General features: G+C 43.0%; 3 protein-coding genes across 16 annotated transcripts in view; all 3 read left to right on the plus strand.

Annotated features, from left to right (window-relative positions):
• Positions 1–9,809, plus strand: part of PRKAR2A (protein kinase cAMP-dependent type II regulatory subunit alpha) — a 70,070-nt gene extending 60,261 nt beyond the window's left edge. Inside the window, exons 8-11 of the mRNA XM_030043612.2 lie at positions 1,097–1,171; positions 4,245–4,310; positions 4,999–5,137; positions 5,671–9,809. Coding sequence (XP_029899472.1) covers positions 1,097–1,171; positions 4,245–4,310; positions 4,999–5,137; positions 5,671–5,804 — 414 coding nt within the window. The 3' untranslated portion in view covers positions 5,805–9,809. The remainder of the gene's footprint in view (positions 1–1,096; positions 1,172–4,244; positions 4,311–4,998; positions 5,138–5,670) is intronic.
• Positions 9,810–11,241: 1,432 nt separating this feature from the next.
• PXK (PX domain containing serine/threonine kinase like) overlaps positions 11,242–24,925 on the plus strand; it is a 43,177-nt gene continuing 29,493 nt past the window's right edge. For 12 of the 14 annotated variants that reach the window (XR_003927689.2, XR_003927688.2, XM_041118733.1 and 9 more), the window contains exons 1-4: positions 11,242–11,440; positions 11,543–11,627; positions 12,391–12,467; positions 13,067–13,145. Coding sequence is in view for 12 of the 14 variants with exons in the window: in XM_041118733.1 (XP_040974667.1) it covers positions 11,355–11,440; positions 11,543–11,627; positions 12,391–12,467; positions 13,067–13,145 (327 nt within the window). In the remaining 2 variants the exon portion in view is untranslated. Of the gene's footprint in view, positions 11,441–11,542; positions 11,628–12,390; positions 12,468–13,066; positions 13,146–13,792; positions 14,444–16,850; positions 17,089–24,925 lie in introns of those variants that run through there. The other 2 variants (XM_030043610.2, XM_030043611.1) reach the window with 2 other exon arrangements.
• HTD2 (hydroxyacyl-thioester dehydratase type 2) lies at positions 13,893–14,584 on the plus strand. Its single transcript, XM_030043620.2, has one exon. The coding sequence runs from the start codon at positions 13,893–13,895 to the stop codon at positions 14,397–14,399; it is 507 nt and encodes a 168-aa protein (XP_029899480.1). The 3' UTR covers positions 14,400–14,584.

A 24,925-nucleotide genomic window follows, 5' to 3' on the forward strand; every position in this document is an offset into this window, starting at 1 on the left:
AGTATTTGAGAATAGCTTTTAATCCCTTTGAGAGAAGATTGTAAAATTGCAAAGTATCATTAGGTGTGAATAGCAACCTCTAATACATATTATTTTGGACATACACTGGTAACTGTGGAAGGGGTAAAATTGCACAACACCTTCTCCCTCAGTGCCTAGCTTAAACTAGTTCCATCAGTATGACTTGAGCACGAAAATGACTCATAAATATTTAAAGATATAGAAAAATAACTCATTAGCACTGGTTGGCTTTTTGCATGACACACTGCACTTGAATCATGCGTGGATCAGAATTAAGTTTCTCAAACATGGGCTAGATTAAGGTGCATTTGTGGAATGAATGGATTACAACTGAATCATCTGTGGAGAAACTAATTTTAACTGTAGGATTTTCTTCCTTTCTTTAATATGTTTTTTACACCGCTCTGAAGCAATAAAACTGTTTTGCAGTGTTCTAGGTGGGCAGTGGGAAACATTGGAGATAAATTTAGCTGTTCTTTCTCCCTTCCTGTTCATGAAGACTCAGGCATGCTCCACTGCATGTCAGATTAGTACCTCTTTGCTGCCCTTGCTGCTGGGCATCCTGTTGCGGTGCCTGCTTACGCTGGTATCCTTTTCATACCGCTTCCTCTCTCCACTCTTAAGAATCGAGTTCTGGGACACAAAACCCCCCACATATTCAAGTATGTGGTGATTAAAATATTTTGAAAATGTGTTGCTGGTGTTTCTCATTGAAGTTTGTTCTTAGGAAGTTTATGACATTTTTCTGAGTGTTTTCTTCAAATTTCAACTGAATCTTAGAGGAAGTGATTATTTTTTTTTTCTTTGTTCTAAACCAACCAAATTACTTATTTGTTAACTTTGGGGGTAAGAAAAGCACACGGATGGGACACTAGACAATTTTCTTTCCCTATTGATTATGGTAGTCTTGAAAGCTGTGGTGCAGTATGACAATGTCATTATAGGAGCTGTATTTTTCAGTACCCAGCTACTGTTGTTTGTGTGTCTAGGGAATGCCTCTTCATTTCAAGGCTACAAAGTTTACCAGAGATATACTATAATAGATGAATATGTTTAATTTTCCTCTTTGTTCCAGGCATCAGAGCGAATGAAGATAGTGGATGTTATAGGGGAGAAAGTGTATCAAAATGGGGAACGTATCATTTCTCAGGTACTTGAAGTCTAAATTTCTCTTTGTCATTCTCCTTTCTCTGCTGCTTTTTTCCTATTCTGAATTGACTTATAGAATCCTATTACTTGGACTAACTCGGCACTTATTCTTTTAATACTTCTAGTTTATTTAACCACTTCTTGAATGTTTGGGAAATGGCCAGTATGTCTTTTTGCTACAAATGTATTACTTTCACTTCTGAGTTTTTCCTCTCTCATCTGTTGTTTTTTTATAAATGGTCTTTGCAAGGTTTCAAGAGGAGTATGCCTTAAGAAGCTGAAATTAAATGTCTGTCTATGCAATTTTCCATTAAAGCTCCCAGCTAGACTTTTCATAGGCACCTATGACCAGGTTAAACAAGGAGTCACAAGCATGTAGTAAAGGCATCTCTAATTCCTAGGTCTGACTAAACAACAAAACCAAAAAATTCAACAGGAGTATGATTGATTTGGATGAAAGTAAATGAAGTAATTGTGAATATTCACTAGTTGGGCCCAACTCAGTTAACTATTCTAGGAAACTATCAGGGTTAATTAAAACCACTGTTTTTCCTGATGCTCTTAAAAAGAGTATTTCAATGGTGGAGTAGTCTGGCTTCAACTGACAGCCTTTGGTTGTTGGTATATGTTTTGTCTGCTGTAATAGATCAAGGCCAGAGTGGTGGGACATGAAGCTGGACAAACTCAAGCTAAAGCTGTGGGATTTTTTTGGCTGTGACACAAGTAACTTTTTGGAACACTGTTACTGATGAAACACTGGAATTTTACATGAAGTTTAGCTTGGGGTTGCTTTGTTTGTTGCAAAAGTGCTCTAGTTCAAATAGAAGTTAATGCAAGAAAAGTCCCTGGCTTACCTGAAATTGCAGGCTTTTGATCACAACCACCGTCTTGTTTTATAAACAGAATATGACTCCTTGATAAAGTCTTGAATAATTAATCTTAATTACCTTGAATGTCAGATAACTGAATGCAGGAAACCTTAGTTTGCTGATAAGCAAATACCGCTAAATTACTTCTCTCCAAAAATACCCTCAATTTTATAAGTTGAAAATCTTGTTGCTTAAGACCCTGAGAAAACTGAACTCGGCAAAACCAAAGCTTATAAATCAGTCTCAGAACTGGGAATCCACGCAATCAGTGATCCAATTATGCAGTTGGTTTTAATCTTTTGTAATAACTGAATTAAGGACAAGGATGTAATTACCCTTAAAAGGAGGATTAATAGTCTGGATAGGTCTGGGTGATGGTAATACACTGCTAAAGATGATGAAATTTTGTGCTTGGAAAAAGATGTGATAGCTTTTACATTACAGCAGTTGCACCAATACCGTAAGCCCCTTTTCTCTCATGGATAATTTTACATTTTAATGATCTTTCTGGAATTTGACCCTTCAGTTAAGGGCAGTATACTTTAAAGCACTTAAATTGTTAGTGCCTGCTGGTGTTATGAGGATGTCTTCCACTGTTTTAATTCTTTTAAATAAGTACTCTTTCAGTACTTACTTTCAGAAGTGTGCTGAGTATATTAGTTCATGTTGTGATAGATGGCAACAGTGAATGAAAAGCTTTGCGCTGGATGGTTTATGACCATCCCCAGGAAGCTTAGCTAAGGGACTAACTACTTCTGTAACTCCATGTTTAAATCTTGCATCATCTTCTCCTAGCCCATGTTTCATACTCAAGTTGTAATCATCTCTCTCCATCCTTCCCATTATATTCATCCTTGCCCACTTGACTTAATGTCAGATTTATCTCTCTCCTCACATTGTTTCACTTTTTCCTTTTTTTTTTTTTTTCCTGAGCCACTCCCATTCCCTTACCAGTTCCTTATCTAGCCTCTGTCTCCCTGAAGCCTTTAGTCCCTTTGCTTCTGATTCATAGCAGGAGGCACGTGCTGGCTCTCCACTCTGACTTCCAGTCCTATACCAAGCCCAAAAGGGTTGGTATAGAGGGGGAAAGTCCTCTCTGTCACATGTAAAACTTTCAAAATACTAAGTCCTGGCAAAGCTCTGCAGAGCAGATGTAAACTACAATCTGTTGAAGCTCTGCAACCTGATGCAGTTTAAATAGATATGAAAAAGGTTCTAGAAACTCTCACAGAATCACAGAACGGTTGAGGCTCAAAGGGATCTCTGGAGGTCACCTTGTCCAACCCCCCTGCTCAAGCAGGGCCACCTAGAGCCAGTTGTCCAGGACCATGTCCAGATGGCTTTTGAACATCCGAAAGGATGGAGACTTCAGAACCTCTTTGGACAACCTGTGCCAGTGTTTGGTCACCCTCACAGTGACTTTTTTTATAGAAACAGCTGAATTTGACTAAACCAAAATTTTTTTATTTCACACTCAGTTATTCAACACCACCTTGTGATATCTTTCTAGAACTTGATATAAAATGGCTATCAATTTTTATTTTCTCCCACTTGCTCTATGTTTCTTATTTTCCTTTAATGGCACGATGCTATTGAGTGCTTTATTCCTTACCATTCTCACTACCTGTACACAGCTGTTGCATCATTCCTCATGTAGATGGCTTGCATTGTGGACTTGGTTTTCTGTAAACTATCCTCCTCTTACTATGTTCATGCTCCTCAAATATGGCTATTCTCAGTTCTGCTGATCTCCCACTATCTTACCCTGGATTGACTGAGCTCATAATTAGTTTAATGGATCCTTCTTCCTACTGACATCTAGAAATGTGGTCACTAAATTGGTGTTTTATTAAAACTTGCTTCTGGAAATTCCAGGCCTGGTTTAGTTTTCACTAACTATTGGATACTTCCAGCAGGATCAGAAGATTTGCGTTTAAGTGATTTTACTATATATTGTCAACCTCCCTTGCTTTTTCCTTTCCACCTGCCCTCTCACTGAATGATGTCTACTAATAGTTCCTTCCCCTGTGGGTTCCTCTGGTGTATTACCTAACCAGTCACCTTTTAACGTTAAGAATTTGAGTGTTTGTCAATTCTAGCAGATTTCTGCACAAGGCCTAGTTCAGAGTGAATGCTTTAATACCATTTATACATACTTTTACAGTAAACTAAAAAATAATTTGTTTTACGTTTTCCTCTTCACAGGGTGATAAAGCAGATTGTTTTTACATTGTAGAATCTGGTGAAGTAAAAATCTTGATTAAAAGCAAGGTGAGTTCAAATTGGGTGATTAGGCTTTAGGTGAATCCCTGATTTGATTGATTAATACAAGTGGTGTGAAAAAGCCTACCCTGACTTATTTTAAGATATTATTTTATGATATTTATCGTCGTCACTTGTGTCATGTAGATTGTAAATCCCCATACCTGTTCTGAAGTGGCCAGAAGCCACTTTACTGAAGTTGGAAAGTCTTTTGCTTTTATCTGCTCCTCTACAAACTAACCTGATATATTCTCCCTGGCCTTAAGAGTGGAGATGAAACTTTAATTCTAGGATTATAGAAAACTGCAACTGACAAAACCTGGGGTCTGTTATCTCTAGTGACATCCTAGATGTTGGCATTTGAAAGCATCTCTGTACAGTCTGAAGCAGCCTTAGGGAACAACATGTTGTGCATGGTAAAACCTGTGTTAGGCTAATGTAATAGCAGTTCCCAAAGCTGTAACAGTAAATATCTGTCAATCTCAAAACTCATGGGCTGGCATATGCTTTTCTTATCAAACTTCTAATTGAACATGCTATTAAGGTGTTCTACCAGTACAGAGCATGACTTGGGAATTGCTAGTTTAAAAGCCCTAGACCAATGAGCTGTTGCACATCTGTAAGATACCTGGAATTAACTGCAGCCTTGTACAAAGACAGAACTGTATGCAAATAATTAAAATGTACTGTTTAACAGACTATGACGAGTAAAGAAGCTAACCAAGAAGTGGAGATTGCCCGGTGTCACAGAGGGCAGTATTTTGGAGAGCTTGCACTTGTTACCAACAAACCCAGAGCAGCCTCTGCCTATGCTGTTGGGGAGGTCAAATGTTTAGGTAAGCAGATGTTCTGTATTTCTAGTTTTTGGTCTTTGCTTGTTTTGTGGACCATGCCTGAGTGAGCAGCTATTCAAAACTAGCAGCCTTTTGGTAACTGGCGGTCAGACACAAGAAGCTAGGAGCATGGGCTGGAGCGGATCTCCACGCTGAAGTTTGAGAAGCACTGCTCCTTCCTTCCAGCAGATTCTGTTTTTTCTGCTTGTGTGGCCTGTATTCTTTGAAGGGGTAAGTAGCATCAGCTTCTTGTCTACAGCTTGTTTGTCACACACAGCTTTCAGGTGATCTTTTAATGCCAGTGTGGTGTGTATTTGGCTTCTGTATTTTTTCTTGAGGTCAGGTGAGTATTTCATTAATCTTGTTTCTCCAAATAACAGTACAGAGGGAAATCAGAAATATGATTTCTGTGGCTTCTATTGAAGCCTCAAACCCGAATGGGTTGGACTGGAGGTCTATGTTCTGAGTTCAGAAAAGATTGGCACGTGGTGTCCTTTTTGACAAACGATCTTGTTTTCACTTCTGTTCCTTTGCAGTCATGGATGTGCAAGCATTTGAGAGGTTGCTTGGACCCTGCATGGACATTATGAAGAGGAATATAACACATTATGAGGAGCAGCTGGTGGCAATGTTTGGCTCTAGCATGGACCTGTTGGATCCAGGGAATTAGGTACAGGGTACCTCAATGCCTTCTTAGTTCAAGACACAGAAAAGCCTCCTATCAGCAACACAACTCACAAGGAAAATGGACACTATGGAACAGTTACTGCTGCTGTCTTCTTGGGCATTTTAGAAACCATAAACAAGTCTCAGCACAGAGGGATTGCTCACTCCCTGCCTCCACTTTGCTGCTGATACTTCATTATTAGACCTAAATTAAAGATGATTCTAACCCTATGTTCACTTACTTGGTTCAGAATGGCATCCGTCCAACAGTTCAAGTGCCTGATATAAAACCCAAAGTGTGCAAGATGTAGAAGCCTCCTTCCTTCTGGTGTTACTGTTGGGATAAATTTTCAGATCAGATTCTGTAATGGGAGGCTGCCTGTTCTGCAGAGGCAACCTGTGGAATATGAGCTTTTTATACAGGCTTATTACTTTCATCTGAAGCTTTCCTTACACAATGTCAAATTTGCTTTTAATTGTAGCATCTGGGTTTGAAGTTAAAATATCAATGGAGCCAATTAATAAGGTGGCACTGAAGTTTTCTTCCACCTGCTGAAAGCTCTTTAAACCAAGTAAACCGAGCTGGGGACATGGGAGAGTCTGCTTAGCAACAAAATGCAGAAAATGAAGCATTACTGTATTTTAAGTGTTTTCTGAGCAGCAAAGAAAATTGTTTCACTCTATGCTGCCCAAAAAAGTGCAGTGGTTCAGACCAAATGGCCTGAAGGTGTCATAATTGTCATCTCCCCAAATTTGCTCCTTGTTCCTGACACTGAGTACATTTTATTGTGGTGAGATCACAATATATGACCTTCTCTTGCTTACAGAGATCCTTTATACTGCTAGATTTCCCAGGGCGCTGTTGTTGACTGGGTCAGTTTTAAAGCTTTTTAAGGAGGTGAATGTTTTGTAATTTAAATGAAGACTACTTCTGTACTTGTTTACAGGAGCTCCCCCCCCAGTCCTAACATTTCACAGTATTCTAACTTCATTAGACACTTGGATGCTTCCAAATACTATGTTGATTTGCTAAACTTTTCAAAAGTTGGCAACATTTGACTTTGTAAAGCAAATGTCTTTGCTAACTACGCAGTTGGTGTGTTTGAGGAGTCTGGTTTAAGTGATAACTAAGCTAATTATGTTTATCTAAAATACCTGTTAAATTTGCAGCATTTATTAGGTAGATTCTATTTCTATAGCTTTAATGACCTTAATTGGCATACTGCTGAGATTTTATCGGACTATTATCTAAATAAGAATCAGACCATAAGAAGGACATTTTTATGGTGTACGAACAGAATATTTATATTAAGACATTGAATTTGTAGGTAATAAATCTAGTGACCCTTTGAATTTGCATTCTTCTGCAGCTCATACAAAACTTACTGGTGTTTTATGGGGTTATAAAATTTTAATTGTGGATGTTAGTATAACAGAACCTGCTCTTTTTATTCATGGCCACATGAGCAAGAATAGAAGGATACTAATGTTGAATTCCTGCTTCTAGTTACCACAGTGGACATTTCTCTAAGGCATGAGATGCTTAGCTGCAACTCTTAAGTTGATTTCTGGACAATTTTTTTCTGTAAATGGATGAGCTCCTCCCAGTTCCTGCAATATGAGTAAGATGCAAACTTGGTAAGTTTGAATGGCTGTTGTCCAGTTACTGTAATTGGAGTCATATTTTTATATAATGCAAATGATTTGTAATGGACACCACTGAACTAGGTGTTTCCATATTATTAAAGTCCTGGTTGTGATGTCTAGTGGCTGTTCTAACTGCATGTGTTTTAGAACAGTGAATTTCCCTTGCTTTACTGGGCTGGTTTTTTGTTGTAAATTATAGCCAAAGAAGCAGCAGGTGCTTCTCATTCATGCTTCCAAGGTTTAACACCAAAGACAAAATAATTCTTTTGATTACAGAATTAAAAACCAAACCAAACAAAAAAACCCCAACAAACAAAAACCAAGAAAAGATGAAACCTCCCTTACTCATCAGGTCCCTGCATTGATAACAGATAAAACTTTAAGATACTTTGGGCTCCAAGACAAGAGTCTTTCTGAAGCCAGCTCGTGACTGTCCTGTGAACCAGAGATAAACTGGTCTCCAAACCAGTATGAGTTTCTGTGCTGCCTAAACTGTCATGTGAACTACAGAGAAACTTGCTGTGAGTAATCATCAGCTGGCCTTTGTTGCTCCCAGGCAGAATATCCTTTCCTTTATCCAGAGGAGTCTGGCAGGTTGGGTTGCCTTACAGATGGATTCTGGTTCTTACAGCCTTTGGTTCTCTGCAGGACAGGATTGTATACCTCAGCATATGCAAACATTGGCAATTGTTCTGAAGCTTAACCAAAAAACCAGGCAAGTCTACTGTTAGATTCTTAAGGGAATTCTGCCTGGAAGGGAGGATTTGATGGCTTCTGGAAGTCAAAGGAAAGGTTGAGAACATAAAATCAAAAGATTGGGATCCCATGCGAGCAAGAACAAGCTTTTGAAGTTTTACCTTACTCTAGACTCCCTGAAGCAAATGCATACTAGGCAATGCCGTCCTGCATCTGTGTGACATCATTCTGTGGTGTAGAGAAGCAACCTGACCTTGAGCTGAAAGAGAATGAGCCTGTAGGAAGGCTCATCCATTTAAAAGCTACAATTTGCCATGTGCCTCATCTAGTTTGGTCTGGTTTAACCAGCCTATTCTGTACTATTTTGGAGCATGAAGATAGTGGAGAAGCTTGTAGTAAGATACTCAACATTGCCAGGTATCTGGTTAGAGCACCAGCGATGAGCAAAGTCAGAAAGCGTGTGAGTAGCGATAGCGAGACCAGGGAGTGAAGCGAGGTGCCTGTTTGTAAAGATCTGCCCGTGTCACTGTATCTCAGCTCATTCCTTTTCACTATGACTGTTCATTGCAATTGTTGTGGAGAACAAGCCCAGGTTTTTTGTTGTTACTGCTCGGTGTTCAGTAAATCTGCTGTGGAGTCTCTGAAATTGGCAGTAGAGAGAGATCTAGTTTTTAATAAAAGAACTCAGCAGCAAAGTGGGCAAAGAGGATAGTGTCTTTGAGACTTAGAGGGGAAAAAAGTTTCTTGTTTGTGATTCCCTGCTTGTGATTGTTGTGAAGTCAGTGAGAGGAGCTTTCAGTGGTCAAATATCCTGGCATGTGGTATTTCTGTTTAATGTCACAGCACAGGTTTCACAATGTAAAAGAACAAAAAAGGGCAAAAGTGCTCTCTTTTTTTAGAAACAAAAGTGCAAAACTTAAAACTTTAAAAACAAAGTGCAATTTTGCACAGAAGGCAAAAAACCGAAACCCCTTTGAATGTCACTTCCATTCTTTCTTTTCTGTTGGCTGAAAGCGGACTCTTGTTCTTGACATGTATTTGTAAACTAGTCTTGCCAAAATACAAACGCTTTGTTTTTTTTTTTTAACTCCAGATAATTTTTGTTGTTATTGCTGATTATTTTCACTTTTTTCAAGCTGTGTATTTTATTTCAAGAGGCCTTCCTTGTGGATTTCCTCCTGATGGTCTGCAGCACTACACTGCTATTTCAAGATGCAAGAGAAAGTCACTAACCTCATAGGAGAACACTCAACTCTGCTTAGCTGGCTGGAGCTAATAATGCGCTACTAATTTTCCTCTGCTCTGTGGGGCATGAGGGGAATTTAAATTCTGCATAAAGTTGCTACCTCAAGGCTCCAAGTGCTTTTAAAGGTCTTTCACTTGGGAGAATTTAATAACACAGTTCTTAAAATTGGTCTGTTCTTTTGAGTTAAATGTGTTTTTTAATTGATTCATTGAGGGACCCTTATTTTAATTCATTTTATATTTAGTACTTGATTCTCAAAGGATGAACAGCTGTGAAGTTTGGTTCTTGCACTATAGTGTTGAACATGAAAGAAAAATATCTGCCATCTAAATATATGGTTTTAACAAGTTAAACCACTCTGGGGTTCAGCTTCACTTTTGGTTAATAAAAAACTGACATGTTGTGTCCAGCCTTCCTGTACAATCCTGTGTGTGCTCTTTATTGACTTACTGCAGCTGACACAACCCCCCCAGTGCTTACATCAGGAGCGGACGTTACAGCAGCTAACTAGATCTACTCGGAGTGCCTGAGTTACTGTTGCTTGTGTTATCAGAGCCTTATGGAGAACAGCATTTGCCCTATTGCAATAACCAAAAGAGATTTATACATTACCCGACCACCACGTTTTGCTGTTTGGTGATAAAATTTTACTAATATCTTAAAAATAATACCAGTTTCTGTAGATATTATTGCTCCCAATAAAACTGGCTGCTCTCATGTGTCTGCCAAATTATCATAGAACTGATTTATTGTTCGAGCACTGTGCTAACTGGTTCTCACTTCCTAGGACAAACACAATATTCCTGAAGGTCTATTGCTGGCCTGTGCTTACAGCTGCTGAATTTTATGTGGCAAGCTGCCTTTTCACTTTTTTTTTTTTAACCTAACTAACAATTTAAAAAAGAAATTACTTTGGTACATCTGAAATTGCCTGTTCAAATACTCAATATTTGCTTTGCTGAAGTTTTATTTCTAAACATTTAGTATTTTATGTACAGTTTTTAAATTAGTCTGGGAGGGTAGTTTAGATGGATTGTGGTGCTCAACATGAGAAAGCCTCTGCTAGAATACAGTACTTGAGCTTTGGGCACTTCAAGGAAAATACTGACATCTGAAGGGGCCAGAGGGCAGCAAGGTGATAAATATCTAAAAAATGTTACAGTTTACAGAAGGCTAGGACAGGACAACGCCCTCAGGGTTTGTCACATGTTAGGGAGCCACACAACACCCCCACCAGGAACTGCATCAGGACCAACAGAGTTTGTTTAAAGGGGAAGCGATGGATCCTCTCTGCTAGCCCCTCTCCAACAGCGTGTTTGTTGTGGAGCGCTCCGTATTTGTGTTTCTGAAGCAAACAGCTAGCGCGCAGCACTCGGAAACGCCATCTGTGCCCGCAGCTTCCCGGAGATTAATTTCAGACCCCAGGACTGCTCGTTGCCTTCCTCCACCTGAAAAGCCACGCTCCCCTTTCCCCCAGGGCCTGCTCAGGGGCTCTGGGCACGCAGGCAGGGCGCAGCGCTGCGAGCTCAAGCACCGACCCGCAGCCCAGCGGGGCAGCAGCGGCTGCTCTCCTCCCCGGTATGAACGGGGAACCGGCCGTTTCCCCCGCACAGGGGTTCAGCGCTTCCAGCCCGCCCGGCGGAGAGCAGTCACCGAGCCCAGCGCGCCGCTGGGCCCCGGGGCCGGCGGCTCCGGCTGAAGCGGTGCCGAGAGGCGGCCTTCCCCAGCAGCCGCCTCGGCGTGACGGAGAAGGCCCCGGGGGAGGCGGCGGCCGCGGACGTCGGGCCCGGCCCCGAGGCGACGGCGCTCCCGCCCGCCGCCTCCCGCCTTCGCCCCGCCCGGTCGCCGTGACGCCGCCGAGGCGGGGGCTCGCTCTGGAGGGCTGACCCCGCGGGGCCGCCGTAGAAAGCCGGGCGGTTCCGCGCCGCCATTGGCTCGGCGGGTGGAGCGCGGCCTGGAGAGCGGATGGCGCGGGCCGAGCCGCCGGCCGCCGCCTTCGAGCGGCGGGTGCTGCGGAGCGCCGCGGAGCACCACTACCTGCGCGTCCGCCTGTGAGTGTGAGAGACACCCCGCTCACCCCCCCCCCCCCCACGGCCGGCTCCCCCGCCGCCGCGGAGCCCCGCCAGCCTGCCCTCTGCTCTGCTTCCCCGCAGGGAGCTGCCGGACGGCGGGGCCAGGCCGAGCGTCGCGCAGTTTAAGCAGCTGGTGGTGTCGGCGCTGAGGGAGCTGCACGGAGAGGTGAGGCGGGGCCGGGGCCGGGCTCCTTCCCTCGGCTGACGGCTTCGGGGCTGGGCCCAGGAGGGCCTTTGCGGGAGCGGCCGGCCTGCCCCCGGCTTCCGCGGTGGGTTTTCTGTCGGCTCTGCCCCCCGAAATCAGCCCGCCTGGCTGCGGAGCGGTGTCGGAGAGGGGCGGAGCTGACGGCGGGCTGAAGAGGCGGCCTGAAGAGGCGGTCTGGAGGCCTGGGCCTGCGCAGGTAGGGTAAGTGTCTTCGGTTTGCTTCTCCGTTAACCGTTACCTGCTCTCCGGCCCGCGTTGTAAGTTGCTCCTAACGAAGCTGGAGTTGTACGTTTTGTCTTGGCATCTACAGTCAAGTGGCTCCAGCACATCTGGCTCTTAGAATTTGGGGTATCGATGCTTTTGCTCTAGGGAGACTTTAAAAGGAGAACTGTGGGAAGGGAACAGCTTCTTGGATGGGGAAGTCCACAGTACTATTCTTGCTCTGTTTACAGTGCTGCTGGGTGACTTTAAGCAAGTCACATCACCGCTGGGTCCCTGTTTCTCCAGCTGTAATGTGGAACTAAACGTGGCTTCTATCTAAAGAGCTCTGAGAGGAAGGGTCCTGTATAAAACCTAGTGGTGGTGTAGCTGAAACACTCGCGTGAGATTTGAGCGTAACTGTAACACCTTTAATGATGTCACGTGTTGGCAGTGAATTCACTTGCTTATAAACAACTATAAGAGCATAGGATGGTACTTACTAAATAATGTGTTTTTTTCACAGGTTGGAGCAGCTTTGCCTGTGGATGTCTTAACATATGAGGAAAAAACCTTGTCTGCCATATTAAGAGTTGTTAGCAGGTAAGGTACAGTAGGTACGTGCTTCAGGTACTGCCATGAAAATAATTTTTATAAGGAAACAGAACTCTTAAGCTAAGAATGGTCTTTGAAGAATTAAACCCAACTTGCAGACATCTGCATAGACCATGCAGTAAATAAATAAAAAAATCACTAAGATTTGGTAACCTACATGTATCAGTACATTATTCCTGCTTTAAAACAGAGTGGTCTGACAGGAACTAAGCACCATTGAAATATGTGGCTTTAAATCTCTTTCTATAGTAAAGATGAGAATGGTTACTGTGAAGACAACTGCAGGTGATTCAGGGGAATAAGGAACGTAAACGCACAGAGAGGCCAAAAACCAAGGACAGTAAAGTGAACTTGAAAAGGTTACAGTACGTATCTCTGTTTGTCAAGGACAAGAGGCTGCAGTCATTGCAATAACCCTTCAGGGCACAGTCTTGCTACTAGAACTCATCGGTGAAATTACCTGCTGTTAAACTCCGTTAAGGTTTTGTTAATCTTTATGTAACATGTTTTTTATTTAGGAAGTTCATGCTGCAGGAAAACTGAGAAAACCAATTTTTATTAATATATTTCATTTTCTTTTTACTTAGTGGCCTCGTCAAGCTGTGGAGTGCTCTAACATTGCTGGGCTTCTACCAGAACAGGAGGTGTGCCTTTCGAGTGCTGCAGGTAAAGCCCTGCAGGGGCTGGATGGCTACCCCCAAATGTCAGTTCTCGGTCTAAGGTTGTCTGGCTGGCTGAGCACGCTGCCTCTTTGTGGAAAGATGGCCTAGATGCAAAAATGTCTTGGTTTGGGAATGAAATGCTTTTCAATGGAGGTGTGTAGGCCTGCGTTTAAGCAATTCCCATCTTACAATGAATCTTGTAAAATGTGACAGTAGTGGCTGTCTCATTACTTTATGGTTTCATTCCAGTGAGAAGTCCTGGTCTCATTAATACATCTGCAAGAAAATAATTTCTGGGAAGTTTTGTTCTTGGCCCAGATCTTGGTCTAATCTTTCATTCCCGCTACCCCATTTCTTCTAATAGTTGCTGTCAGCTGACCTAATTTAAAAATGCATGCATGAACATGCACTTCCAGAGATTATTTTTTCCTGAGGATGCTGCTTAATAAAATGAGTTCCAAGAATTCTTTGTCTCTGAAGCCATGGCTAAACAAAAATCTGCTTGGACATAGCTCTTAAGCTTTTAATCTTTTATGTAAAAGGGAAATTTAAATATTTTCAACTTTTAGGGCATTTGATGGTGATTTTTTTTTTTTCAATGCTTTAGTTTGTTTCTTGCTTTGTTTTTTTTTTCTTTCCCCCCTGAACTAGGCATCTCCATTTCTTCTTGCGTTATCTGGCAACAGTAGAGAACTAGTCTTGGACTGAATGCGGTTGTTGGTTTGGTTGTACGAAGCAGAAGTTGCTTGAGATGTTGCAGCCCTTCAGGTGTGGAATTTCTAGAGGGGATTTCCGACAGAGAGCCTTGACAAAGCTAACAGTTACCAATTCACTGCTTGGACATCCCGTACTTCAGAGTTTACACATAAAAGTTGGAGACAAAGCTGAACTTACCAAAGCTTTTACACAGAATGATGTTGTTACTTTTTCTGCTTTAACAGGTGACACAAATCCTTTGCATTTAAATGAAGATTTTGCAAAGAAATCTAGGTTTGGGAGAACTATCGTACATGGAGTTTTGATCAATGGACTTATTTCTGCAGTTCTGGGTACTAAAATGCCTGGTCAAGGTTGTGTATTTCTTTCTCAGGAGATCCGATTTCCAGCTCCTTTGTACACTGGTGAAGAAGTCATAGCTGCAGCTGAAGTTAAACGATTGAAGGGTTCTATTGCACACATTTCAGTATCCTGTAAAGTCAAAGAAAGTGCAAAGACTGTTATGGAAGGGATGGTGAAAGTCATGGTGTCAGAGAGTTAGAGCTATTGCTCCTATGCTGCTTTACTATAAAGGCCAGAACTGTATGCTTGGTTTTGACTCTTTTTATGTAACATCACTTAATCCAGTAAATTTGCAACAAAAAAACCCCCCCTTCAAAACATTTCAAAGACAGTGCACAAACTTAATCTTGATAGAACTGCATTAAACTTACAGCTTTTCATTTTTCCCTGCGTACTGCCATGATGAAACCAGTAGAACTACTGTGACACTTACTGTGACAAAAGTGGCATGTTTAGATAAGCCTTTGCTCTGCTGCAGTGGGAAGTCTGGAGTGGCGGGGCTTATATTGAAGCTGTTCTTTTTGGCAAAATCGCAGTCCACACTAGTGAAGTTCGGTTAAAACTTGTTCCCTCTTTACAAAGTAGTTGTATTGCTAACAAGCACTGGAAGGAGGGGACAATGCTGTGTGTTTAACAAGCAGAACAGAAGTGGAGGTATTGGCACGTACTGCGAGATCCGTTGTAATCTCTGTGGTAGCTCTAGCTGATGGTGCAGTGTGCTCTTTTGCAATGTTCTAGCTAATAAAGCCTTCCTTAGCTCTGGAAATAAGTAGTAGTCAGCTTTCACATAAACAATATACTCTGCCTGATTTAGCTGGAGATGTGGCTCTCGCAATACTTCCAAATTCTTTAGATACCTTACAAAACCTGATATAAACAAAAAAGTTATCTTTAATGATAAGTGACTCTGAAACTTGCCTCCCAGAAGCAGAGTGAAGGAAGCTTTTAAAAAGCTATATTGTCACTGCTTGTTGCCTCCTTATGCCCCTCTGGGGAAGACAAGCAGGGGCAATTCTGTTGAGTACTAACTATGGCTTCTCTCAGCTTACCTGACTCTGTGAACATGTATTCCCCTTTGCCCACTGAAAGTACCTTGGTTGCTGGTAAAGTAGGCTTTTGGTAAATTCATTAGTAAATCATCTGGTTTAAATTATTTTAGTACCGACATAAGATTATTATATGCTAAGAAACTTTTCAGGAATGATGGGGACCATCAGGAGTAAAAGCACAGGCTGTCTTCAGTTGGTGGGCTCATATAAATTTCTGGCAAAACCTCTCCCCCATCTCTGCAGCAGAAATGAATTTGTAACTTTTCTTGACTGCAAATAACCTCAAAAGTTGTTTGCTATGAAAAGAGTTTGTCCTCAAACTGTGATGAAAGCTGCTGTTAAAACAGTTACAGCGTCTGGGTGTGATGTCTTTTTCTTAAGTGCAGCTGCACTGTAACAACAGACCCCAGGTGTTAAGTCAAACTGGATCAGAGGGAGGAGTAATGTTTAAGATGTTTGACTTCACTATGCCCTCTGTTTTCAAAATACGGGGTTTGGCCTGTTCGCAACATGGAACCAGTATTTAGTGAGAGCTTTGCTTATTTCTTGTCTGTAGGAGTTGCTTCACTTCCCATTTCCTTTTCTTCTGCCTTGGGTCACTGCCTGATCGCACTGGCTTTTGCCGTCCAGAGCACTGTTTCTCAAAGCAGGTGTGCTTCTTCCCTCAGTCCGTGTTCACCTGCCTCTCTAGGTGGGAAGTTGTCACGTTAATGCCTATTAACAAAATGAATCAAATGTGAGGACGAGATGGGAGGTGAGGGGTTAGGGCCATAACTGAATCTGTATGTGACTTCCTGGGTAACTGTAGGAGTAGTTCGGAAAGATTGCTGTTCCAGCCCGAGGTTTAGCTGGTTAACCACAGCACGCAGCCCATTTTCCTGTCAACGTGGAGCTGCAAGACAGAGACGCGAGGCTATTTATGTGTTTGAAGCGTATGGCAAACTCAAGCTCTGCAGTCTTACAACATCTTAAGTGAGATTAATTCCCGTATGCGGTGTAAAAGGGCAAAAGGCAATGCAGACAACTGTTCACCAGGCAGTAGGTTCCCAAGTGCTAAGTAGTATTGAAATAGTTTTTTACACTGCTACAGTGAAAGTTAGGTTGTGGAAATAAATCTAACAACAACTTTAAATCTGTGTTTGGGAAAAAACAACCCACCCCAAAACCATAAAGTCTACGAATTGAGTAGATGATACTGGATGCTGTTTGATTTTTTTAATGATCTTTTAACTACAAAAACCCCTCCAAAAGGTAAAGAGCAGCAAGTGCGCCAGCCCTTTTAAGTCTCTTTCCGGGAAGACCGGCAGTGTCTCGGGGCTAATCCCCTCCCGCAGCCCGCGCTGAAGCTACCGCAGCCGTCCGTGCCACCTGGAGCGGAGCACCGGGCGCGGAAGACTTGGGCAGCGGGACGCCTCGCCCGGTGCAGAGCAGCGGGCAGTCACATGCGCTCTACCCCCCCCCCCCCAGCTCCTTCCCCCGTTATTAATCCCGGGGGACGGACCGCACCGGGCCCCGCCGCCGCCGCCGCTCGCTCCCGGGGGCGGGCCTGCCCCGAACGGCCGCGCGTGCGGGCGCGGCGCGGCACGGCGCCCCCTGGCGGCCGCCGTCGGTCGGTCGGTCGGCGGCGCTAAGGCCCGGCGGCGGCGTCGCGGCGCTGCCGTGTTGACAGCGGCGGCCGCGCCGGGAGCTGCCCCGGGAAGCAGGTTGGCGGCGTCGGGCTCCCGTTCCCCGCCCCGGTATGGCCTTCATGGAGAAGCCGCCGGCCGGCAAGGTGCTGCTGGACGACACGGTGCCGCTGACAGCGCAGATCGAGGCGAGCCAGAGCCTGCACTCCCACACGTGAGAGGCGGGGGAGGGCAGGAGGGGGGGGGGGGGGGGAGGCGGTGGAGGTGTGGGGAGGGGAAGTGGGGGGGGGGGGGGGGGGGGGGGCAGGGGAGGAGGCTGAGGTGGGGGGCGGGGGGGGCGGGTGGGGTAACGGGGGGGCGCGGAGGGGGGGGGGGGGGACGACGACGACGTGTGCCCGGGGCGGTGTCCGGGGTGCGCGGGGCCGGGCCGGGGCACGGGGGGGGGGAAGCGGGGCCGGGCGGGGGCCTGCGGCTCAGCCCGGCAGGAGCCGAGGCCGAGAGTAGCGGGGAGGCGGGGAGGGCCCCGGGGCAGGGCCCGGGGCACTCGTGGGGGGTGGGCTGGGGCTGTGCGGGGGCCCGGGGCGAGCGGTGTGGTGCTGGGGGGGGGGGGGTGTGCGGGGCCGAGACCCCGTGAGCGCGGGTTTCACCTCCCGGGCGGCCCCTGCGATGGGAATGTGGCGGTGCCGCCGTTGCCTGGTCTCCCGCAGCGAGCCGGGAGTTGTTCGGCCCCTTCTGCTCTCTGTGAAGAGGGTTTTCCTTCTGCAGCCTGCCACGGCTGCCGGTGACGGTACCGGCGGGGGTTTGCGGGGTGCAGTCGGTGCCGCCGGGGCTTCGGGTTGTCTCGGAGTCGCGTCCGCTCCGCGGCAGGCCTTGTGCCTTCTGACTGAATAAGTTGTTGTAATTTCTGGTTTTTCTCGGGGTCTGTTACAGCGTTTGGAGCCGAGATGAGTTCTGGTTGCCTCATTTCGGTAGCTGGGATGAAGTTACGTTTGAGCGAGCTACATTTGCCTGCGGGTCCTACTGTGCGACTGTAGCGACGGCTGTAAAACTGCAGAGACGTAACTGAGGGTGCAGCCCCGCTTTCTTTGTTGTGGGGAGTGATGACACTCAGCAGAACAAGCCCTGCCGTGACTTTTATGTCACAGATTAATTCTTCTGGGATGTCTAGCACACGTACATGCACACCGCCTCCAGAAGAATTGTACTGTCTTTGAGCACGCAGTAATAGTCCAAATTTCATAATCTCCTGTTTGCAGTTATTTTCCACTTTAAAAACTGGATTTACTTATGGTATGACCAAGCAGTACTGTGAATCAGAGAGAGAACTGGCTGTCATTTCTGATTCCCGCTTTAGCTGAGAGCGGGGATGCTAGGCTAAAAAGGAGGCCAGAGGTACTTCAGCAGCAGGTACGCTAGCTGGAAGCGTGTTTTAAATGGAGAGAGGGTGTTCCTTCTGCCCCTTACACAGCTCCGATTCCTGTGTTGTTGATCTGTCTTCCTGGTTGCTTACATCTGGTGAATACTCCTAACCCAAGTGACAATAATTGTAGGTTCACCACAGGATATACAACTAATCTGTAGACTGTCTTGTTAAATACTCTTCCTATAAGTAATCTACAGTTAAGAAGTGTCTTTTGTGTGAGGGACTCACGTTAACTCACGTTCCAGTCTTCCTCTGAATGGAAGATACCTATGAGAAATTGTCCATAAGATCTCCTGAATCTACCAGGCTATGGCTCTCAACTGTTGCAACTGCTCTTGTAAATAAAACTAATGAGGTTTATTTTCTGACAAGCCTGATACTTTTTACCTGTTTCAATAGCTAAGGGGTGCAGGTACCAAGTCCTATGGGAAGTTGTATAACTTCTAATACTCCCCAGTTAGCAGTACAGATTACAGTTTCATTGTTAACTTGTTTCCATCATGCCTTATTACACTTTTCTGCTAGTGCAAATGACAATAGCTTTTTGTGTTCTTTCCTTTGGTTTGCATGATTCTGGTTAGAAGAAAAAAAAAATCACAAAATTCTTTTAGAATGAGTACTTGGAAGTAGTTTTTCAATCCAGACTCTGTGTTATGTTTGTTGTCTTGTCTGGGTGAGTGTGATAGCAAATGTTGCTCCCCCTCTCTGTCTTTCATATCTGTATTCTGTTACTAATGGATGTTCAGAAAAAATTCTCTGCTGATTTGTTCTGATCTTTTGTTAATAACAGAATGCTCGAGCACTGTGCCTTTTGATTTCAAATGTGTCTCTAAGATACATCTATTAGTAATTGTTTGTTTTACTGCAGAAGCCCTGTTGATAGTTGAAAGATGGCTTGAAGTGTGTGCAGCACAGATGGTTTATATAGAGGCAGTGTGGGATAACAAAATACAGGAAGCCATAACAGAGTCTTGGTTTCTTATTTGATGTAAGTCGACTATTTTGTCAGTTTGGACACTTCATCTTACGTCCCTGGTATCTGAATAATTTGTTTATTGGTGGCTGATGCTGTCCCTGATTTGAACTTTCCTGGTTTAAATAAGCCACACAAATAGATCCTTGTGTTTGAAGAGGTGTGTAAATGAAGCCCTTCTAAGGAATAAGGGTTGAAGTGCTTTTATGGGGCATTAAGGCTGTATTTTACTTTGTTATATTATAGATGTAAGGAAGTAGGTTGTCATTAGCTGAATGCTTTTTGGGTTTGTTCCTTATCCCGCCTCAAAGCGATATCTTCAAAAGATGTAGATCTGTACAATTCTTCATCCCAAACTAATGCTTGGAGAACTAGGTCTTCACATGCTAGGCTTGTTCTAAAGCTGAAATACAAACGCATCCATAAATAAATTTTCTATTCTTTTGTCAGCAGTATGTATTAAGATTTTATAATGCTGCTTAGTGTTGCAAGAATTACTTTAAACTTGCATTTATAATTTTTTTCCTGTAGATCATTGCTTATAAAAGCACTCGCATGAAGATGGGTTAGGCCCAAGTTAGATGCAACTTTAACGTGGCAACTGAACTAGTAATAACGTAAACCTTCTATGAGGGCAGAAAATAGCCAGTCTTCTGGATAAGCAGCTGAAGAAAAGGTGAAGAATTTCAGGAAAAGCTCTGTAGACATGGTGAAATACCATGCAGGAGACCAAAGTTTGTGTCAAATGAATAGTTTGCTTGTCTATTGTTCTAAGCAGCTTCTGTTAATTTAAATTTAATACAACAGACTGGGTAAGTGTAAACTTAATAGCATTGAATCAAGGGCAGAGGCTGAGTTTCTGTTTCCTGGGGATGAAGGTGAAACTAAAAAAACAAAACTGAAAACAAAACCTGAGACTGCTACATACTTCCTGAATTCTCCAGAAACCTAAGAAGGGACAAAGCTAGTTATTTAAAATGTACTTTTGAGGACTTGCACTTTTTGCTTAGTAAGAGCATGTCAGCCCCCTAGTAAATGTGGTTTTTAGATTGTTAGGGAATCAACTGCAAAATTTTCTGATATGCTCACAAGCTCTTCATGTTTCTTTCAAGTCAGAAGAGCTCAGAAGTTCTTACTTGAGTTAGTACATCTCAGCTGGTACATAATCTCCATGCTTTTGTGTTGCAACAAAGAAATTGTCAGCTGAGGTTTTCTTCTGCCTATTTATTTCTAATGGTAATTTAAGATTAGAATGATGCCTTTTCTTTTTTACAAAAGATGTTTCCCCAGTTAAGTGTGTTACAAGCAGTCTGAGTTTTGTTGGAATGTGCACTTACATACAAATAATTCTATAGTGCAGCGTTTATGGAGTCCTTTTCATTTGAAAGCCAAATAAACTTATATTGCAGGTGTGTTCCAGTGGTACCTTACTTAATAGATTTGAAATTACATGAGCAAACATTGTCAGCTTCATTTTGTCTCCTGCTATATGCTTCAGACCCTAGCACTCCATAGGAAGAGAGAGTAACTGTGTAACTTAGGGAGTGCGGTGGGCTCCTTTTCATAGGCATGGTTCAGTGCTCTTGGTAGGTATCTGTACGAACCGTTTTGCAGAAAATGAAGTTGTTTTGCTGCCATTGTGTTCCTTGAATTCAGTAGAAGTGGAATTACATCCAATATATTAAGCCATTTGCAAGTGTCTCATCTTAATGCCAAATGTTGTGTTCTGACAACAGAGGCATTTTCAGCACTAAAGCTTTAATAAATTTTGGCTATTGAACTTGCTTCATATTGCAATATTTCATCTATATATTCACTATTTAAAAGTGGCTTTCTTTCTAAGCCTTAAAATAGGATGCTATTTTCTGCCACAATAATCTAGACATATTCCTTAATAAGAAATGCACGTCTGTACATACAAGTTTTAGAGCACTTTAGAGCAGTAAAACTACTAGCAAGTTATATATATATTTCTGAACATTCCGTAATTCTTTTCTGAAATTATTTTCCTTTTTCATGCATTTCATGTTGAAATTGAAGTAGTGAAACAGCCAATTTTGCTACAGTACATTGTTGTCTTAAAGGCATTTGGAAATGAACAGCTGAAATAAAATCCCTCTCGTAACATACTTTCAGAGTTTTTCGTTAAGCAATGATGAATGTTGACACTCACAGCTTTCAGATTAAAAAAATGTTGAAAAAAGCATTCACATTTTTCCTGTATTGTTCTGTGATACAAAAATGGAGCCATATGTTTCTAGAACTGTAGGATTTATTTTAAAAGCTTGTAAAGGACTTTGGATGTTGCTTCATAAGAAATTCAATCTCTGCAAGGTTGCCTTCACTTTGGAAAAAACCAAATCATGAAGTTACTTTTAGAGGTGGCTTTAGACAGGGAACTGTTAAGAGTTCATTTGTTTGAGGTTTTGGAAATGCAGTTCCTTCAATGGACTTAGTAAGTAAGCTTGACCACCTCCCACCTGAGCTCCTCCAGCCTGAGCTCAAAAAACGTAGCTGTTTCATCACACCTGATTTTAGCTATCCCAACCTTATGGTTTCCACTGGTGAACTTCCTAAATTAGTAATGCGTCTGTAGCTCCTGCAAAGATTGCAGTCAAAATATTAGTTGCTGTATCATACCTCAGTAAATTCATTGCCTTAGAGATCTTGCGGTGTAATTAGAATATTTTTATTGGCTACTGAGTATTTCCTGAAAAATACTGAGTATTTTGCTTTTCTGGTGAAGGCCATGGTGATGCAGGGTACTGAAAAGCTGTTCTTGTCTCTCTCCAGATCTTTTCTTGTTCAGTAAGTTTCATTACATGTAAACGTGTGTCCTATTTTTTTTTTTCTGCAGTTGTCCTACTTCATAGCTTTCATTTGTTGAATGGCTTACTCATTACTACGCCAGTGATACAGTGTGTGTGGAACTGTATAATGTCCCCGGACAAACATGTGCATTGTTTAAAATGCAGGTAAACACTGTACCTCAGATGGGCTTAATGGCAGGTTGTGCAATACCAAGTAAATACTGTGCCCTGTAGCGAAGAGGTCCCTGAGTCTGAGCAGCTTTCCTGATTTTGTTGCTACTTTTCACATGGGAGATTTTCTAAATAAACATTTAAAAGAGCTTCTTACTAGAAGTTGTTCCAATCCAGCCTACTTAAGCAGGGATTGTATTCATGCTTAATTAGGCTTTCCTCTCTTTAATGCTTATAAAATAAAGCCCTTTCAAACTTTTAGTTGATGTGACCTGAAGGTGACCTGGATCTTTATAATGGTTGGCTTTTCAAGCCTGTTGGATTAAACAGATGTACGGCAGAAATCTGTGGAAAAATGGACTGACGCTCCTGAGCCAGAAATTTAGAGACTATTTTCTTGGGAAAACAGAACATAGAGAGTCTCGCTAATATTGGGTAATACATTTTATTTTATGAATCCCCAAATTCACCACTTGTTCTTTCCTATTTTGTTTCTGCAGAAGCCTTTCTTTCCTGTTTGCTTTCTGTTTCAAAAACTAGGAAAGATGATAAACAGCAATTGTTAAACATTTGGACATGTTTTGCTGTGTAACTTTCACCTAAGAATGTTAACAAAATTATCTGAGCAGCTCTGAGCTGCTGATGCTGATGTTTTAACAAGTGCTGGAATACCAGGGACTAATCTTGGTGAATTTGGGGTGGAAAACGTCCTAAATGTTGGCTCTGCATGAAAATGGGTAAGTTCAGGATAATGTTAATCCCAGGGAGTGATTGTGAAACTGTTATTGGCAAAGGATTGGGGAAAAGCAGCATGGTTGTCACTGATCCATGTGGATGTTTGGGAAATACTCTTTTTCAGAAACTATCCGGCACTCTGTAGTGGTAGGAAGAAGATTTTAGGAAATGACAGCGTGCAGCTGGGGTCATACAGCTTTCCCTACTCCCGACCTCCTCCTCCCAGCACCCGTTTCCGCTTTCTTGACTAATTAGGGCAGCCAGGAAATGATCCCATAGGTAAAACTGCTTTGCTTGGCATCTTTAAAAATGTGTATTGAACTGGTGCTGGAATATCAAGGTTGTGGCAGGATCTGGCTTGGCAGCATTGGTAGAAGGAGCAGCGGACATACAAACCTTACCTGTGTGGGAGTCTGGAGGGACTTGGGGGGGGTTGTCTTGGGGAACGGTTTTATGGCCTGTCTTGGTGGTGGCTCCTATGGAGTTGCTGCCAGTGAGTTTGCTGCCTGTGGGCAAAATCAGTAGCGGGAGGTTGTCTCTCTTCTGCAAGCTGAGACCTTTCTTGCCAACTAGCAGCTGTTAGGGCTTCTTTGAAATTGTTTGGTAAACTGAGGCATAGGAAAGATTTCGAGCCATTCATGTAGGAGTGAAAAATGCCATGGGAATTTCTGCATGAGTGTAGCTAAGTTAGACCTCACTGAGCCTGGTTGTTGATCCTTAAAATTGTTGGCAGGAGTGAACTCTGGTAATTGCTAGCCCTTTCTGAAGCCTTTTCCATCATCTTTTCCTGTGTTAGATGATGCAGCTAAACAGAAATGATTCTGAGTGTGCCTATCTGCTTTTCTTAATGCTTTCATTTATTTCCTCTGGGCACAGTCTTAGTCCCACTATCAAATCGCGCTGTCTCAGAAGAACGTTGTCGTAATTCAGATTTTTTTCCTAAACAAAACAGAATTTGGCAGAGTAATAAAGGCTTTTGTGCATTTAGGCTTTTTCCTTGCAGGGTTGAAAGCTCTTCTTTGGTCCTATGGGAAGCATATATCAGTGGTGCTAATTATAATCCCAAGACAAGCTTGTTGCTGTGTCGAAGCAATAGGAAGTATCAACTTCTCACTAAAACTCAGCATACTGTGGTCTGCTGACTATGTGTAGCCATGGCAGATATTGGGAATGGGATTGTGTTTCTTCTCATGGCTTCTCTACTGTAGCTATTCTTTGACTTTCAATCTTGTTATTAACTTTAGGAAAAAAAGCCAGAAAACCACTTTAGGCTTTTTCATTAGTTGTATTGACAAAATAGTGCTGAGGTGGCCAATTCTTTGTTACGGTCAGTGCTGATGGAGAGAGCGTGGTGGGACTTAGCTTTTCCATACAGACAGAACTAATGACCGCATCTGGAGCGATGCTCTCTTCTTTCAGGTTGTGAACCCCCCCATGACATAAAGAGGGGGCTTGATTAGTGCTTTAGGGTGCCAAAGCAGAACTGGATGGGAAAATGCTCAAGTATGTGTGGAAAAAATAGTTGTAGCCCAAATCTTTTTTTTTTTTTAATGTAATCTTACTGTGAGAATGAGCTCTTAGCTCTGAGTTGTTTATCACTAGGCTCTCCAGAAGAGACAACGGTCATATTGATCAGAATGGTTGTATGCAATAAGATGCTTTGATGGTTGTCTAATGAATTTGTGCGTTCTGCCTGCCCGAGAGCATTTTCTTGGGGTACAATGGAAAAGGTTAATTGCTGGATAAAGAGTAAGTGCTACAAGGGATTGAGCAATAACTCTGCTTCTTTCAAAATCCTAGAAAAGATGAATGACTGAACATGGTGAATCATCACAGACATGGTTTTTCAGGGAAACAGCCAGCGTTCCTTTGAGACTTGCTGAATAAGCAGTTGCTGCAATTTTTTGGCTGTGTGTGAAGTAGCTTCTTCCTACTTCCC

The sequence above is a fragment of the Aquila chrysaetos genome, chromosome 20 (assembly GCF_900496995.4).
Source record: "Aquila chrysaetos chrysaetos chromosome 20, bAquChr1.4, whole genome shotgun sequence".
Taxonomy (NCBI): Eukaryota; Metazoa; Chordata; class Aves; order Accipitriformes; family Accipitridae; genus Aquila; species Aquila chrysaetos.